General features: G+C 39.5%; 1 protein-coding gene across 35 annotated transcripts in view; it reads right to left on the reverse strand.

Moving 5' to 3' along the window:
- The window catches only part of EPB41L3 (erythrocyte membrane protein band 4.1 like 3), a 143,699-nt gene that overhangs the window by 27,599 nt on the left and 97,327 nt on the right, over positions 1-18,773 (reverse strand). For all 35 annotated transcript variants that reach the window (XM_086891943.1, XM_086891749.1, XM_086891738.1 and 32 more), the window contains exons 4-10: positions 14,333-14,437; positions 12,025-12,067; positions 9,188-9,263; positions 7,434-7,652; positions 7,061-7,148; positions 3,390-3,542; positions 1,230-1,327 (exon numbers count right to left, since the gene is read on the reverse strand). In XM_086891943.1, the coding sequence (XP_086748069.1) occupies positions 1,230-1,327; positions 3,390-3,542; positions 7,061-7,148; positions 7,434-7,652; positions 9,188-9,263; positions 12,025-12,067; positions 14,333-14,437 (782 nt within the window). The remainder of the gene's footprint in view (positions 1-1,229; positions 1,328-3,389; positions 3,543-7,060; positions 7,149-7,433; positions 7,653-9,187; positions 9,264-12,024; positions 12,068-14,332; positions 14,438-18,773) is intronic.

Consider the following 18,773-nt stretch of genomic DNA (forward strand, 5'->3'; position numbering starts at 1 on the left):
CCTCACCGGCCTGTGGCTAAAAGGGAATCAAAGGATGCCCCTCATACAGCATGACAAAACCACTTAGCTAAAGCATTTGAAGATCTGAGTTCTTCGAAATGGGCAAGAATCACTCAGCTCCTTCATGCCTGAAAACCAGATTTACTATTTTCTGATTACCAAAACTAAAAATAAGGTGTTCCTTTTACCAGAGGCCCCCACTGGGCTGGAATGCAGATGTAACTCTTCAAATTTAACATGGTGATGTTATGCTGAGGACAGGGCCAGAATTGTTTTCCAGTGAATGACAGGCAGTATTCATTCACAGGGGTGTAAACATTTTTCAGGTTTGAGCTCTCCCCCCCTCTGTATTTTGGGCATGGTATCTGGCTGAAGAAGCCATTCTCCTGCTATGGAGTCTATGCTTCAGACACTGATCTTTCATTAAAAATCAGAAAATACCCCAAAAAATGCACACTTCATTTCTCTTTAGATCTTTTGCTGCTAAGACTGCATTTCATATGAATGTACAGACAGCCTGAACCAACAGTTTTAAGAAAGGAGGGAAATTCTTCAGTACTCCCAAATATTCCCCAGAGGAAGTTCTTAAAGACTGAACACACTTTCAAACTCTTGAAAATATCACCCTTTTGGGTTTTCCTTGTTAAGTACCTATTTAATGACTATCTTAGCACAAACTAATTACAGCACTTATTTCACTATCCGAAACTTTTCTCAGTTCTTAGAAGTCAAAAAAATAGCTGCAAAACTCCTTAGTAATCCAAAAATTACAGCTGTGGGTTGGGTATTCTGGGTGACCAAAAAAAAACATGGCCTACTACTGTCTGTACTTTCATATATAATTAAATATAAATATTCTTCTTTTTAAACTCTTACCCACATCCCCCAGCAATCTTCCATATAAGTTGTTTTCCCTATGCAAGCTTCTATGCAGTAGTGCAGCAGAATCCTTCATCTCTTTAATTATAGCAGCTGATAATATCGTTGCACAGATAAAGCAAAATGATTAATTAGAACCATATGGTGATTTTAAGCAGTATCCATCTGAAATAGCATGAATAATTTGGGTGCAACATCTCAAATTTTGAAAAAGCAATAATCTTCATCTGCTCAGAGGTACCTCATGATCAAAAAGACAATTTGATTTGAAGGGTTTTGTCTCTGCTGACAGAATTGATATTTTTCTGTTGCGTTTTATATCACACCTTTAGGAAAAGAAATCCACATACCTGAAAAATGTATGGTGTTCAACACACACTTTCCATAAGCGCTTTGCAGCACGATGATTTGGCAACTTAAACCCAATAGTGCTTTCAAACTGCTCAAACTAGGTAGGAAAAAAGAATAAGTATGTTTTTGGTGCTGTGCATCTATTTTTAGACAGTGTACACAGGTTCATCTTCATTTCCTCCGTCTGTACCACCTCATTGCAAGGGTGAACGTATAAGCTCATGTATATAACCACACATGTACATATTCTACAGAAAGTATTTTGGGAAAGAAACTGTGAATGATAATCTATGGCAGCATTTGAGGATCACTTCTGGGGGGAAATATTGGTAATGAGCAAGAGATTTTTAACAGAGACAGTGATGTTTTTTATACCCTATACAAAGAGATAGGATTTGGGAGACTTCTGAGAGAACATCATTCAAGTGTTTTAACCCTGTTGATTTATTTTAACCCCGTTGATTAATTTTCCCCAGTTTAAACTACAGTGGGAAGCCTGGTAATAGCTGGAGGTGAGCAGCAGTCCTCAGGGACTGATTTGGTCTCACACAGCCTCAGATTAAGGATATTTACAGAGAAAGTACTACCATTAGTAAATCACAGTGGTTAGAGCTAATTCATCTGAGGAGGAGGAGGCAAGACAGGTAATTGACAAGAGTTGTCCAGAGATATAAAGAGACCTCTTTAGATAGTGCTACAAATTTATATATTCCAGATGCAGAGACTGTGCCAGCTGTATCTGCTGTAACATGTTGATGGCTACATGCAGACAGCTGTGCAGAAAACAGAGTTTCTGTGATGGAGGGAAGGTAGACAGAAGGCCACTTGTAAGGAAGTCTGCATCCCTACAGGAACTGACAGGGAAATAAGGCAGGAAACAGCAAAATAATAAAGATGATGTGGGACAGTGAATCACATTATCATCAAATGTAATTTGGACAGAGGCTGCATTGATTATTTTGCACACAGAACTATGACCTGGTCACAGGATACTGTGTACCAAGACCAGCAGAGCTCAACAGGGTAGCAGTGGTGGAGAGCTTCAGTGCAGGCACTAGGAATGACAGTGGCTATTTGTCTGGTTTTTTTAAATCAAACTCAAGGCTGGAAACTCATTTCCTAAAACTCTGTCTGCAGAGGGGAAGGAGATGTAGGTTTGAGGATTTCAGTTTAGGAGCCTAAAAACAGCTCAGGCTCTGGGGTGGGGAACCCCAGCAAGTTTCCCAGGTCAGTTATGAAGTCAGTCCCATAGACATTGGCTGCATTAAGGGAGAAAGGCCAGTCCTTATTTAAGTGATTTCTGTCCTGCTATACAGCTCCACACTCTAAATGGATACGGGGTTTTCATCTATCACCGGCCAGTTAATGTACTGGCACTTAAAATGGAAATCCTCCTTTGCCTGTGACCCTGAGTTCTTTAAGAGCTATCATCTTACAGGCCAGGTTGGATGGAGCTTTGAACAACCGAGTCTAGCGGATGGCATCCCTTCCCATGGCAGAGGGGTTGGAACTAGATGGTCATTAAGGTCCCTTCCAACCCAAACCATTCCATGATATCCATGATTTCTGGGTGAGCGCATGCCCAGCCCGTGAGGTCGGTATTTCTTCACATCCAGCTGAGCCACGAGAGGGCACTCGCTGTACGAGGTTTCACATCCCCTTCTCCAGAGCCAGAACGGGAGCTCCCGGTGGGCCTGGGAGGGCTAATGTGTGCAGCTAAATACACTCTAAGTGCTCTAAATACACTGGTCTGATATGTTTATAGAGTTTGGCATGGCCTGTCTACATCTCTTATTGGGTGAGATAAATGCCAGTTTCACGTACAACATGAGGGAGGATAGCAAGCTCTCCATGAATAAGCACTATGCTACTTAAATGCCCAAAGTATTCATAATATGGGTGAGCTTATTATGGGCCAATGGCCATATTTGTTCCTTACATCAGTTCATGGATGTAAACAGAAAAGTACCAAAGTTGTTTTTTACCTGTAATTTAAAGAAAGTATATGCCTAATCTTTTCTAAGAAAATCAGCATAAATTAGGAAATATAAATGGAGAGGAATGTTAAAAGCATATAAGACAAAACAAATCAACAAATCAGTAAAAACTCATGTTTTTTCAAGAGGTTCATCCACTTAAGAGAATCAGGATGTCCTTACCTCCCCTGGTCGGATTTTGATGTAGAAGTTGTTTCTCTTGTAGGAAATTTTCAAAACCTTTGGCCAGGCAAATCTATTTATTCTGAGCCTGTCTCGATATATTAAGAGTCCACTTGCACAGACTCCTAACATGATTTCCACTCCTTCAGAATCCTGGAATAGCAAGCAATGCACTTTGTTGAGTATTTCTATCCTTGCATGCTACAGTACTACAGATTCCTGTATCCCATGTTTCTATCTGAGCTATGTCTTTTTAATGCATCAGCTGTAGTGACCTGATTTCTGAGCTCTACCCTACTCACTAAATGCATTCATGCAAATAATAGTAAGGTTGGGAAGGGTGAAGAAAACTGAGGGTTTCCAGTGTTTCCTTATATTTTACAAAGACTCCAAAAGGAGGAGGGAAATTTTAGATGTCATTAAAAGAAAGATATCAATCATATAGCAAAGTTCTATTAGCATAATAAAAAAAGGGTTATTAGCATAAATACCAGATTGAAAATAAGTATGACAGCATACAAATTTATTTCTCCTCATATCACTTATCTCCATGACTAAGCCTTGTGGATCCTGGGATTTTCCTTCTGTAGTTTGCTCATGTTGGCTTTAGTAGGCATGTTGGTTTATTTAATGCTCTTATGCCTTTGCCAGTATTTCCACTTTGAAATGGCTAGTGGGCATAAAGTTGGGCATTTGGACCAGTAAGTTCTTTTCTAAAAGTGTATGACTGTGCCTGTGCTACAACCTACGTTTGACAGGAGGCTGTTGCTCAGACACATTAGCACTACAGAAGATTTGTCCACAGTCTTATCAGAACATACCCATAAATATGTGGTTTTTAAAGTAAGAAATACAGACTTTTTTTTTTCCTTTAGAAGTCTTCAAATAGTCTAAAACCAATTTTCATTACTTTTATCACTGTATCTTTGTTTAGCTAAGTACTAGTACTGATTTAGTAAAGAAGAATCCACTTTAAAAGTAATTGTGTTCTTCAGAAATTGTTTTTAAATAACCTAAAGTCAAAAAAGCCTGACCGCAGATGCTATGAAGATGTCACCCTATGATGTTCATGAAATGAATTCATCATTTTCCTCTGGTTTTCCCAGCCAGCTATCTTTTAGGCACTCGGTGAAAATCTGATTACATTTCAAGACCAGCACAATGGTATGTGTGGTCAGTCATGAGGAAACAGCTACAGTGCAGCTTGAAATTAAAAAAAAAAAAAAAAGCTTTGATATCACAACATAGAAATAGTGCCATGAAGTCATTTCAGTATTACAAAGCACATCAGTAGAGGACATATGTTCCAACAACGATGGTATCACCTCTTAAAGATAATTTTTTTTCTAAATACAGCTCTTGTGTGGTATTACCATCAGGCACTACAGAAAAAACAAAGTAAATTTTTTCAGTGTACTTCTGTTTCACTTTCCTAAGCAAAGAACAACGTCCAAATACAATGAATACAGTCTAGAAAACAAGGTCTCACTGCAGTAATCACACTGCCTGGTGAATGCCTGAAATGCAAGTGTGCTCATACATGGCACATTTCTGCAGGTGCAAGGGGCTTCTTTTTTAGATACCCTTTCTCAAAAAACTTGTTGGAATGCTTTCTTCCCTTCCCTTCTTCTCCACCTTTGCTACAGATCTAAGTTTATTCAAGACTTCTGTTACTTGTTGGTGTCAGAGAATGTTTTCCAATGTAATACTACTAGTGTAAAATGAAACCTGAATAAAATAATTTGGCTTTTTTCAGGAGCCATGTGGTTGCATAGGGCAGAAACCTGTTAGCTGTAATATCTGAGGCACATCCCTGCAGATCTGCATATGGATATGGGGGGCTTCCTCATAATGGTGACAGCCCAGAGGACAGATCTATTTGAACATATTTTTCATCACAGCTTTGCACTGGATAACTGAGAACTAGTTTTAATGCAAGCTGTTGAGTCCAACATCTGTCCAACACTGAGGATACTGGCACAGCCTTAATGAACTGACATTTATGTAGAGACATTTGCCAGGGCACAACTTCCAAAAGGCATGCACAGAGATACTTTTCCCCTAGCCTGACACCTTCAGATCTCTCTGGAAGACCTAATTAAAACTAAACATGACTTCTCACGCAGAGTCCACTTTTCCCACCTTCAGCTCAATTTTGAAGATGATAGTCAAGTTTCCTAACTCACAGACAGACACACCTTGGTTATCACCTCAGCTTTTTAAAATAAAGAGCATGAGTTTGAAGAGAAATTAGCTTTTCTACTAGCTTCTCTTGTTCTGAGTCTTTCGATATGAAAAAAAAAGAAGAGCAAACCAGGATACTAATACTTTTTCAGGAAAAAATAAATAAAATGGTTATCTTATAATACCCCATCTTAAATTTCACAGCTTTTCTCCAGTATTCTGAAAAAATACTTAGGCCTTAATGCTATGTTATGTAAAATTTTCAGTAACAAAGCTTGTAACTTATTTTAAACAGTAATCCATTTAGTAGCTGGTTTTTGGATTTCTTTGCATCAGAAAAAAAACTATCAAGTGACATTTGCCAATCCATTTCTCTCTGCTCCAAATATCCCTCAAGACAGTGTGCGTATCTGCAGGATACAGAGAAGGCAGTGGCATCCCCTCCTGGTGGATGTTGCCCATTGAGCTGTACACAGATTCTTCATTTTCAGTGAAGGCAATTAACAGAACACAAAAGATTGCCTTGAATTCTGTAACACACATGCACAGCTCCTACAAAATGCCCCAGGGACACGGTTGCAGGCTCTTTCAAGATACAAGCTCCAAATTTATCTTAATTCTTGAAAGGATCTGCTGCAGCAAAAAAACAGGCTCACAATAATTTGACCTTTACAGAAAATGCAGTTTTCTCCACAGGGCAGAATTCTTTGTTTTCATATTCATTTGCCAAGGATGCTTGCTAACCTCAAAAATGTTAAAATCCATTAGTCTTACTCGGAAGAGTAAAGAAAACAATAGTAATTATTTATTTGGAAAGAAAATTTAAAACCAAAAATCAGACAACCAACACAAGGCTAATAGGTGGCTCTCCCAAGCCACAGTAAGAATGACCATGTTTTATTCATAACTTAGCCTGCTGATGATTAGAGAAAATACTTGATCATGGAAGAATGTTTCCAGGAGAATTACTGCCCTCCCTGTCAACTGCAACAACCACACTTCAGGAGAGAAACAAGCTGCTGTCTCCCAATTATCATCAACCTGATTAGGTCATCAGCTAAATAATTGCTTGAAAGTCCTTTGCAACATAGAAATGATCTGCTATCCAGCTAAGATAGCATGGTTTGCCTTATTAAACTGGAAAATGTAGCTGAATTAAATGAAAATTGACCACTCTCTGGACAGCTTCTAAAATCCTCCCTCATCACCATCTATTCAGTATTTTCCTCAAGGATAGCACTGTTAAATCAACATGAAAGTTGATGTGCAACTTCTTTGGATCTACAGGATAAGTTATGTTATGGTTACAGGATATATTGACACTTATTTCATGAGTCACCTTTCCTCATGTTGACACATAATCCATCCCACAAAATTCGTGTCTCAAAAATACAAGAAAAAAATAAATCAGGGATTCCACGCAGATGCATTTACTATGTACTATGCAACAGGAGACATATGGCCAGTGAAAGAACTAAACTACATACCTTGGCATGATGGAGATCTACTCCATACATGGATAGTTTTTTGGCATTCTCCAAGAAATGCATCTCAGCTTCTGCAGGTGTCATTCCCCTGTGGAAAAGTAACCAGTTCTAGCATAAATGTTAAGGAAACAGAATCCAAAAGAAAATCCAGCAGCAGGAAAACATTTTCAGAACTACAGCCATACCCCTTAGGTACCTACCAGAGTCACATCTCTAGAGCAGACCCTGTTAACTCACATGCTGCAAAGCTCTTCTCTACCCAAACAGAGGAGTCTTGCCGATTAAATACACCATAATACTTCAGAATTTAACATCTCCTGATGCACCAAGATGGTACCTGAAGCTAGAGCTCACACTGATGCCCTCTGCTTACCTGTGGCTCTTGTGCAGCTCGATCACTTTGTCCTCCAGCTCTTTAGTGTGGTTTGGCGCGAAGCGGAATTCGCTGATGTAGTCGCTGCCGTACTCGTCTGGGTCGTAGTCGCCGAGCTCCGACTGCACGGTGTAGGAGCCCAGCAGGGCCAGCGTGACGAACGAGCAGGGCAGCCGACCCGAAACGATGTCATCTCTCAGCTGCAAGCAGAGGTAGTACCTGCAAGAGAGCACCAAAGCAGCTCAGACAAGGCTCCTCCACCACTGCCCCCAAAGAAGCACCACCCAAGCACCGGAAAGAGACCTGGATTCCAATAGGAATTTGCAGACGGCCAAGCCCTGAGATTTTCAGCCATTTACAAGGACAATTATAATTTTGTAAAAAAACCCACAAAACACCAAGCTTTTGCCTAATTTATCAGTAGGAACACCTAATTTATCTTTATACCTCTTTATATCTCTTAATAAAATAGGTTATTACTTTGTTTAGTGACCTAGATGAAAAAATACCCATTAAACATACTAGATTTCTATCATAAATCACTTACATATAAATCTATCTGATAACTCTTTAAGGAGAAAAAAAATAATTAAAACCCTTACACACTGTTCATTTAAGAATAGCTGATCTCCAAGTCATTCAAAAAAATAAGCTGTCTCTTTTGCAATCTGTTGTGCTGTCTCAAAAATACATTTAAACAATAAATGCTATTAAAACCACAGAAATATGCAGAGCAAGGTTTCACCAACTAGATGAAAACAGGTGAAGAGCATCGGTTTGGTGGCAAAGGCAGAGGTCCCAAGGGAAATTTAAGAGTCCAAAGAGGAATAAAGCAATCCTTTCCTTTGGAAGTCCACTGCTCAGTTATGAACTCTTGGCACATACCTACCACAGGGGACCCTGATCTAGGCCAAAGGCTTCATGCTACCTTAAAAGCAACAAATAGCCCATAAAGCAATGTAGGTTAAAAATATTCAAAGGTTGCAAATGTTGCAACAGGCTGGGGAACAGTTTGCTGATGGCATAATATCTCATCATGGCTCAAAGCTTTTGTGCCTCCTTCCAAGGAGGAAATCAGGTGAGGTTTTGATTTTGTTTTTTTTTTTTTTTTTGTTGTGGTTGCAATATGAATACAAAACCAGAGAGCAGAGGCGTAGAGTGCAAAGCTGAGTGACTTGGAGAGCAGGGAGCAGCTATTCATCACCACCATATTTGCTATTCCATGCACATTGATTGCTTACTTTGTCGAATGATATACATAATTTACATGCATGCTTATTCTCATCTATGAGAATGTTGATTTCAACTGGGAAAGAGTTCATTTTTTTTTTTAAGTAGCTGGTACAGTGCTCTGTTTTGCATTCAGTATGGTCATGAAACCATAACATTATCTCACTTCTTTCCTTTCACAGTCATAATTTTACTTACAGTAGTAACTTGGTACCACTGGAAAAAATGGGGATTTGGTATCTTTGTGAAAATTAAAATCAAATCCAAGGAATATATTCTATATTCTAAGGAATATACATATTGAAAAAGCTGGGTTTTAGGCTTAAACTACATAAAATAGTTCATAACACAGGAGACAGACACTGTTCACACTGTCTTTTCTGCCAAAGCATTGCATATTTTCCATAAGCTCATATGAAAGACAATAGAATAAAAGCATTTATTTTCTTGGATAATTACAGTGTAAATACTACCAGGAACAGCTTTTAATCCACTTTTAAAAAGATATTTAATGTTTAAAACACCTGGTAATGTCTTCAGATAGCTGGGCAGGGTCTGGAGGGTAGAATTTCACATTAAATGCAAACTGCCAAGCACCACCTGGAAAAGAACACAGATTGACTGAAAGTATACTGCAAGTGCAAACAGAGATGCTCATGCTATTCAATCACCAGCAGACTTAAAAAAATATCCCAGACAAGCAATTAATGAGAACAGGTTTTAGAATATTTTTCTCACATATAGTACTGAAGATACTGCATTAAATCAGATTTTACAGCTCTTTTCTCATTTAGTAGGATTACCACTAAAGTGAGGACTCTGAGTGTGCAGTAATTTATTACTAATACTAAAAAAACCCTCAGTCTGAGAACAAAGTTTATGGAAAGTAAGCACCACACAGCCTGTACAAGCTTTAAAAAACAATGACCCAAAACACTGAGGCACTGGAAACACCACAAGCCAGAGTACAAGCTGGCTCTGGAGCAGGTTGATGTGCTGAGGTCTAGCTGCCCAAATCAGCTCACAGCATCCTCTCAGAGTGCTGCCTCAGCACATAGCTCCTTTCTTCAGCAGACATAAATTATTGTGCAGAGAAAACTGCAAGGACAAACAGAGAGTATGACTGCAAAAGTACATAGCACTGGGGAATTCTTATTTAATTATTTCACTAAAGTCAGTTGACCCACAGGATGAATACTGGTTTGTATCTCCAGATTTAGCAAAATTATTTCTGGAGTGTTAGCTTTAAATGTTGTTAAAAAATAATATCAAGATTTAAAAAAGGAGTTGAACATGGTATGTAAATCAAGAAGTTATTCTGAAAAAAAGGGTTAAGTTACACTAACACGTGACTTGAATGTAAATGAAAAGCAATAACAAAACCCCAAACCACACTGTTCTTACAAGCAACAAGGAAATTTTATCCCATGGGGGGCCCCATCCACTTTGGTCATACACACATCTAATCTCAAATGTTCAAGGCCAGGCTGGATGGGTCTTTGAGCAATCTGCTTGAGTGGGAAGTGTCCCTGCCCATGGCAGGAGTTGAAATTCAGTGATCTTTAAGGTCCCGTCCAATCCAAACAGTTCTATGATTCCATGAATGTGCAAGAAGAGTTTTGATGTTCACCACCAGGACTTCAGCTCTTGGCACGACTTTTGGAGTCCTTGAGTACAGGAACTTTTCCATTTTCTTGGGCCATAAAAGAAAGGAAGATTTGGCTAGCAATGAGGATGGGGCATGATCCCACCAGAGAGCAGACCAGCCCCAAGGTGGGAATGCAGCCAGAGGTGACACCTGGTTCCACAACAGGTGGAGGGGACTGTGGCCTGTAAACCTATTCCTTGGCACAAAAAAATAAATCAAAGCTATGATCAAGCCTATCATAATAGCACAGATGGTTAAGACAGAGGAGTAAGCAGTCTTTACCTGAATTTTTTTGGAATAAAACCTAACAGTACAAGTGCAAGTCAGTGGGTTATAGCTAATAGGGTGTGAACCAAGGGCCTTTCTCAGCCACTGGGATGAAGTCCTAGCATTGTGTCCTGTGTGCTGTACAACTCAACCAGTGTTTAGCAGAACTATATATATATATATATAGAGTTATATACATATATATATATATTATATATATATATTTATATTTATATATGTTTTAGAAAGCATTATGGGTAACAGCACTACTTTTCTACTGTTGGCCTGTTCCAAACTTCTGGGATGAATTGTAGAGAGAAAGCAAATTATTACTGTCATTTTCTGCAAATAAAACTGTCCACTGCCTCAAGTCCAGGATGAGACTCTTCTGCCCTGGTTAATCTCCTGCTGTCACAACCCTTCATTGTCTATTTCATGGCTTGGGTACATATGAAATGCATTTCAAATATGTGGTGGGGAGCTGAACTGCTTTACTTGCATTGGCAATCTGTGTAACCTGACTCATTGTGGTCTAAAGCACCTTCCTCTCCAGATCCATCCCTTCATGAGATTTAAAAAAGGCAAATGTTTATTACTTTGTTATGCAGATCACTTACTTGTATAGAAAATAATACTGGAGAAAAGGGGAAGTTGCTCATAGTAAGTGGGGAAGTTTTCTCACCAGTATAAATTAACCCTTTTAATCTTGGAGAGGGAAAGGATTTGTTTGCCAGGCCCGACCCAACAAATGTAAACTACCAGATACATTTGTTTTTGGAAGCACAAAGAGGTCACTTACGAAATGTGCAAAGAAAAAAAGTTACTGAGGCTTTGTTGCCCACAGAAGTCATACACATAAAATTCTGTCCTTTTTAAAAGTGAGGGGAAGTAAAAAAACACAAGTCAACTTTTGAGCCCAGCAGTCTCAAAAAGGTTTTCCTTTGAGAGATTTTTTTAAATTTCTAATATAGCAGACACCTAGTTATAACAACTGAGCTTTTAAAAAGATTCATGTGAATCAGAAAATTGACTGAATGGTCATTTTAGAACAAAGATCAACATTCTGAAATGAAGAAAGGAAAGGTATTTAGATGGAGTACTATTTTGTATCAGTGAATTATTTCAGTATGGGGCAGTGTTTTTGGATATGCTATAAATATCAGTAATGCAAGAAATAATTAATATACGTGGCCTACTCCCTAAGGTTACATTGCTTAATGTCAAACTTCAGGATTTTGCATCTCTGCAAATGTCAAGTTGTTTTCAGCAATACAAGTTCATGCGCTACGAGCATCAGAAATGCCTCACCATCATAGTGGAGTAAAAAATCTAAAGGATGTACATAATTCCTTTGCTAAAGACTTGGGACAGGATACAAAAGATGACTGTGAAATACACTGTCCCCATGGGGAGACATGTAGAAGGGGGCAATGATAACAAACTTACTTCGGATCTGCTTCTTGATTTCCTTGGCAGGGTCCAACCAATTCTGCAAAGAAAATGTTTCCTCTTTTCAATTTGAATTAGAAAACACAACAAATATTATTTTTAAAACAGTACTATGAGTCAAAGCTAGAACACAGGAAGCTCTGCCACACCTTTCTCCTTGGAGTAGCAGTAGACAGGGCTAAAACTAATTTTCAAATGTGGCCCTGTGCAGAAAAAGGATTTTTGTTAACCTTCACAGACTTTGAGGGCCTGAATGATTTGAAATAAAAGAATAAAAAATAGGAATTGGTAAAATGAACCCAACAAGAGATATCTGCACAAAGTATCTTCCAGGAAAACTAAACTTCTACAGGCTTGTTATAAAAAGGTGGTTTTGATGGATTTTTTTCCTCCAATCCTGGAAAGACTGAAAAGACTTGCTGGGGGATAAGCAAGTGCAGAGCAGGGCACTACCCTGTTTGCAATGCAGCATGGGCATGAGGGGCTTCCCAGGGAAAACCAGAGGCAGAACCACAGCACCTCTGCCCATACCCACACCATGCAGAGCCCAGTGAGAACTCAAGATAAAACCCCTGCTGAGGAGGTGGAGAATTATCCCAGTGATGTGTTAGTACTTCATGGATGCCAAGGAGCAGATGAAATTCCTCCAGAGGAGGCACATGGCAGCTTGGGGCCCTCAGTGCCTCTCTTGTCTTGACCTCTAAGAGAATCAAGTTAATATTTAAAATGCGTCACAGCCCAGAACAAAAAGTCCGCTTTCCCCAGGAAAGTTCCACTTTCTCCAAAGAAAGATAAACAAAGGTATCTGAGAGACAATAAAACACTAAAGAGATATCAAACAAGCTGAACACAACAATCCCTCCCCAACAAAAACAACCACTTTGCAGCTGTCCAAACCTGCTCTGTGGTGCAAAACATGAGCCCGAAGATCTCCAGCTATTGCTGAGCACAAAAGCACACTATGCACCGAGAAATTAAAGATGCATTAGGATTTCTGTTTACAAAGATGACATGGGGTATGGGCACGTACGTTGTCTGGCTGGAAGTTATGCGCCAGAGGATGGAGGTGAATTGCTAAGTACTTTGACATTAAAAATATGCATGTTATTGATCAATAAAAGTGGTAGCAGGCAATAGTTCTTTTAACTGTTTAGCTCTGTAAAGTAACAGGTGACCTATAAATATTTAGTGCTTATAAATCACATGTTAATAATGAACCCATGCTTCTCTTTCCTGAGGGAAAGTATACCTATCTGAAAATGCATAGACTTCTGCCTAGCTTTTCTCAAAACTAAGCACATGCTAAGGTAGTATCTAGCACTGGCATGGACCAAGCTGCTTAAGTGACTTTTGGAGTTAGAAACAAAGAAGTCTGTGAAGACAGGGAGGAAAAAAAGAAACAAAAAGACTGATTTCTTTCATATCATATATATTTGAAACAAAAGGAAGCCTAGGAAACAAAGCTGTTGTTCCCAGAAGACATAAACAGCTAAAAAAGTAGTAGCAGCTCCAACTCCATCAGGGAAGACCTTTCAGGCCATGCAAAGCAAAAAGTCCCTTCAGCTGGTGAGCTCTGCTGAACTACTGCACATATTGCTAAGAAGTTTGTATTGGTTTCTGTCAAAATATTTATCTTAAAATGTCAAAATAACACAACATATTTTAACATATTTACCCTTTGATACGCTCTCTTTCACCATACCATGCCCCAAACAATGTATGCACGTATCACCTGCACGTTAGATCATCTTTGACACTTGCAATACACAGCTTGTTTCATACTGAAGCTGGGATGCAGGACAGCAGAATGTGATTCACTACTGTGACCAGCTGCTTCTGAAGACTAATGTCTCTAGTCAAATCAACAATAATGCTAAGATAAAGTCAAGGCTTAGAGCCTTCCCTTATCTTAGAAGTTAGCAGGAGCAGTCAGTCATCTCCTGCCTATCTGTGTCCCAACCACTATTATTAAGCCGTATTTTAGTATTATATGTTTTGCCGTGTATCTATGAGTGTAAATCTGACTTTCATTTATGACAGTAAAGGAATAAATCATACTAGAAAGAGCACCAGCTATGTGATTAATATCTTTCATGTCATAAATAGCCGAAAGAGAGGGAACCCAGGGAAACACAAGAGATGCTCTTGAGAAGTAGAGTCACAAAAAACAATTGCTCAAACTGTGTCTATGGAGCTTGGCAAGGAAGATAAAACCAGCTTCTGGAATGTTTGCAGCTGTCTGGAGAGCATCTCAGGGACTTCTGATGTTCACAGGCCAAAGGCCATCTGCAGTTTTGTATGTTACCTTTTGGTTTTCTGTATCTCTGTATGTTAGCCCAAAGTAGTCTTTTTCCAAAAGGTTCAGATGCTCGCACACTTTGTCAAACAGCACTTGACCTCTGGAACGTTTCTGTGGGAAATGAACAGAAAACAAAGAAAAAGACGCTTAAGTTTGCAAACTAAAGTAAAATAAGCATTAAAATAACGCTTTTTCTGTCAAACCGGTAACCTCAAAATGATTCAAATCAATGCATCCATTTTTCCAACCTACTGACCTGGAGCTTCATAAGAATCTACTGAATGGGGCAAATCCTCTTTTCCTAAAACCTCAAGTCTTCTTGCAGAGCTAAAAATAAGTCATACATGCCATGTTTCAACTTCCAATAGGAAAATCTCTTCTTTTTCTTTTCAGAAACTCCAACTTCAAGAGCATGATGAGGTCATACCTCTGTAAACTGAAGCAATTCTTCATGTGCAAGTAGCAGCAAATAGCAGTTCAAAATATTCCTGGTCATGGATTATCAGAGTTGTGACTGAGGAGCAATCCACTGGAGCAAAAACCAAACATGGACATACTTTTTTCTTTGGTAATAGTCTGGACTGATTTCAGGACCCATTTTTGTTTAATACACAGATAAATGTGATTACACCATCTATGAACATCATGGAAAGAGCCTAGTATCCGACTGGGAATGCAGCTGGGTAAAAAAGCAGCTTTCCAGTGCCCCACTAACCTTCTTCACTGCTGGCATGTCAGATGAGAAGACCTCTCACTGTCAACACACAGAGCCCTTAGCAGAAGCTTCGTAGTATCTATCATACTGGACAGTAAAAATTCAGGTCATCCTGGTTCTCAGCAATGTATGTGAAATTGAGGAAAAAATTCTCCAGAAAATCAAACAGACAGAAACATCCTATTTATAACCTACACATGCCAACTTTGATATGCATGAGCTACGATAAACAATTCAAAATTATTTGGGCCATATTCATCACTGCGTTTCATCATTGCCTGCTTCCCAAAGCGCGACTCAGCTAAAGGAAAAAAAAACTCCCCACTTTATTATGACCACACGCAAACATAAATATTTTAGTTGATGTCAGTGCAGCATTTTCTTTATCTGTAGCATACACATGACTAGAAGCAGACTAGAAATACACTACTTGCTTCAAAGGCAATGCAGGCAGTTAACACAAAAGAGGAGAGAATGCCACCTCCAAATGTACGTGCCTCTGCCAACAGAGCTGTGCCCCAACTGCGCTGCCAGCCCAGCAGCCTTGGCTGGGAGAGGGCAGTTCAAAATCCAAGCTGACACAGCTATGCCAACAAACCCATGGAGCCCAACGCTGCCCTCAAACTATTTTAGAAGTTGTAAGCAAGCCAAGAGAAAAAAAAGGAAAGAACTGAGGGTTGCTGCCTAACACCCAGGGAAAACATCACAGGAGATGATGGAGGGAGTGGCGCAGCGCAATCTAATTTGTGTTAAATTTGGTATTTTTACTGGCATTTGAATGGTATATTGGAAAGGACACTGGAAAACATCCTTTACATTTTTATCAATGGAGAAACTGAAGCATGGTCTAAAATATGTTCTCCAGTTGAGGAAAATAACCCAGGCCCAGAAGTGCATTACAAGTGTATTCCTGTAACTTCATTTACTGTGCCTTCCAGCATTATTTGAACAAACAGCTCTAGGGCCTTGTTCTGCGTGTCACATGCTTTCCACCCTGTAAGCAGGAAGCATAAATGTGCCCCAGCTCCTTTATAAAGTCAAACAAATGTTTAGTTAATTCTTCACGCCCTGAACTTGAAAGTAGGTAACAAGAGGTTGGTGGTTTTATACTTGATGTTCTCTGTAGAGAAAGAGGCAGATTTAAAGGGTCTTAATACTGTGTGGAGAGGAACCGACTCAGAAACTTCAAGCCAAAATAGTCACATTTCTGCTATAAGCAAGCAATGCTGCATTTTGACAAATTTCTTATATGCTTTAATTAATATTTATTATGTGCTTATATGCTTTAATTAATATTTCTTTAATGCTCTTTTACTTGTTAACAAACTAAGTAGTTAAAGAAGTTACACTGAATGGGGAAAAACAAGCAGGTCAGCTCTAGAAGACACCAGCTTTGAAAAACACTGTCTACACCAGTGCATCATTCACATGTATTTGGATTGTGGCACTTCAATGCTCTCTTAATTTTAAGAGTCACTCAAGGCCAACACAGGAGCTGTTTCATGTGGCCAATCCATGCAGCTACACAGATGTCTGTTTTAAGAAATAGTAGCTAGCAGCTGCAAGGTGTGGTGTTTTAACGGGGAATTACATCAAACAGTTGTGCAGAACTGTGCTGTAATAAAAACCAAATGCCCAGAAAACCCCCAGTGCCCAGTATTTCTTGTTTGGCTACACACTGTAAGCAAGTAAGAGTATCAATGGCAATCTGGAACATTTTTCATGGCAATGTAAACTCCTCTTTCTCCTCCTATATGAAGATACCCAAATTATACTTAGTCTTTTTCCACAAAACTCATGCTGCATCAGGATATAGGAAAACCCTGCTGGTGATGCAAGATGACATAAGAAAGACAACATGTAAATGACAGCCCTTCCTGACCAGGGTCTTCTCTTTACCACCACGAGGTAAGAACTGGTGATGGTTGATGGAAAACTTTACCAAGACCACTTCTCTTCCTACAGAAACAGCCATTAGCGTCCAAACAGATGAGCCTCACGTTGCAGCCTCACCACTGCCCCTGAATGCCTGTTCCCAGGTCAGAGATGACCTGTGGGAAAAGGATTTAGAGGACTCTGGTCATCTGGGGAGCTGGTGCTGCCTGGCTGTGGAATCACCCCTGCTGCTCTCCTAATGCAAGAGAAATCCTCATGCACCTGCATAAAGGCAGCAGTGCCACTTTATACCCATGTGCTGTGAGCAGGCACACTGTTTCTGAAGCATCACTGCACAGAAACACATTGAAGAGAAGCTACTGCATAAATTCACAGGAAATTAAGAGGTTCAATTAGAAATGTATAATTAAATAAATTGAACAATTTGCCCTTGTTAATTGTTTTAATTTTACTTCATGCCCAAAAAACCATGCCATGAAAGGCAAGGATATCAATGCTTTGGCAGGGAGAGAATAAAGAGCAGAGAAAGGTCAACTTCATACAGCTCCTCAATCCATCCTAAGCCTTCACTTTCCATTATTTTGGAGTGGCAAGTCTAAGACGATGAAAGATCGACAGTCTGCTGGTTACTGTGGATCACAAGTTAATGCCAAAAACGCCCATCAATTCTCAGCAGTCCAAAAAATGTGGATGAAAAAGTAAATAAATAAAAAAAACCCAACAACTTTGTGCTATAAAATACTTTGTAAATGAAAAAAAAAAAAAATCTGCAAGGTAAATATGGCAGGAGTATCCACTAGAAACATTCTTAGATGTTTTTCAGTCATGAATGGGATGAAACAAAATGTACAGATGTGAAAAAATATGCTTCGCTTAAGCTCTGGGAAATCAAGTTAACAGAAGGAATACAACACACAGATTAAACAGTATAAATGAACACAAAGGTCTGGGAGAAAAAATGCTACTTTTTTCACAGCCTCATCCCTGCATCTCTGTAAAGGCCAGGGCTCTCTCTTGAAGCTGGAATGGGAATAAACAGCCTCCTGGTGAAGTTCCCAGTGAAAGGAGCCAGCAGCAGCAAACTTGGCAAGCCAGTGCCTGCCAGCAATTCTCAAACACAAGGAGAAGCAGCCTCTCTTCTCACCAGCTTCTCCTCAGATTTGAAGCTGAGTCCCTCCCTCCTTCGGATGCCGAAGGTCACAAAAGGCTCTCTTGTCCCCTAATTGGCTTCTGCAGCATTCTCAAATCTTTCCACATCATCTTCTTCAGCCCATATCCCTCCATCACATCCCAATTGTCTTACAAGATCACCAGACCAAGATTGTGTGAGCACAGAGTGAAGAGCTCAAAAATTCAAATACTTCCACCTTTGCTCTGCCTGGATAACATGGTTATTATCAAGTCTATTATTCTCACTGGCAAATATCTGGGTACAACATTCAGTATTTCTTAATGCATAACAATAATAAGAAAGTTTTCCTTTATTATGATTAAACACATAAACTGTATAGTACTTACCATTTGCAAACATTATCAAAGTGAAAAAATGCAAGCCTTTGTTACCACTTCAGCCACAAAATATGTACTGTATGGTAATCACAGAATCACTGATTGGCTGAGGCTGGAGGGCATCTCAGGAGATTGCCACCCTCCCTTCTTCAGAAGCACCACCTAAAGCAGATTGGTCAGGATTGTGCCCACTTGGGTTTTGAGTATTTCCATGGATGGAGACTCTGCAGCCTGTGTGGGCCTTTTTATTTCCTTCTGTTTAAATGGAAATCCCTGTCTTTCACTTTGTGCCCCTTGTCTCTTGTGGCAAACGCGTACTTCCAACCA

Source organism: Cyanistes caeruleus, chromosome 1, assembly GCF_971803275.1.
Source record: "Cyanistes caeruleus chromosome 1, bCyaCae1.hap1.1, whole genome shotgun sequence".
NCBI classification, from domain to species: Eukaryota; Metazoa; Chordata; class Aves; order Passeriformes; family Paridae; genus Cyanistes; species Cyanistes caeruleus.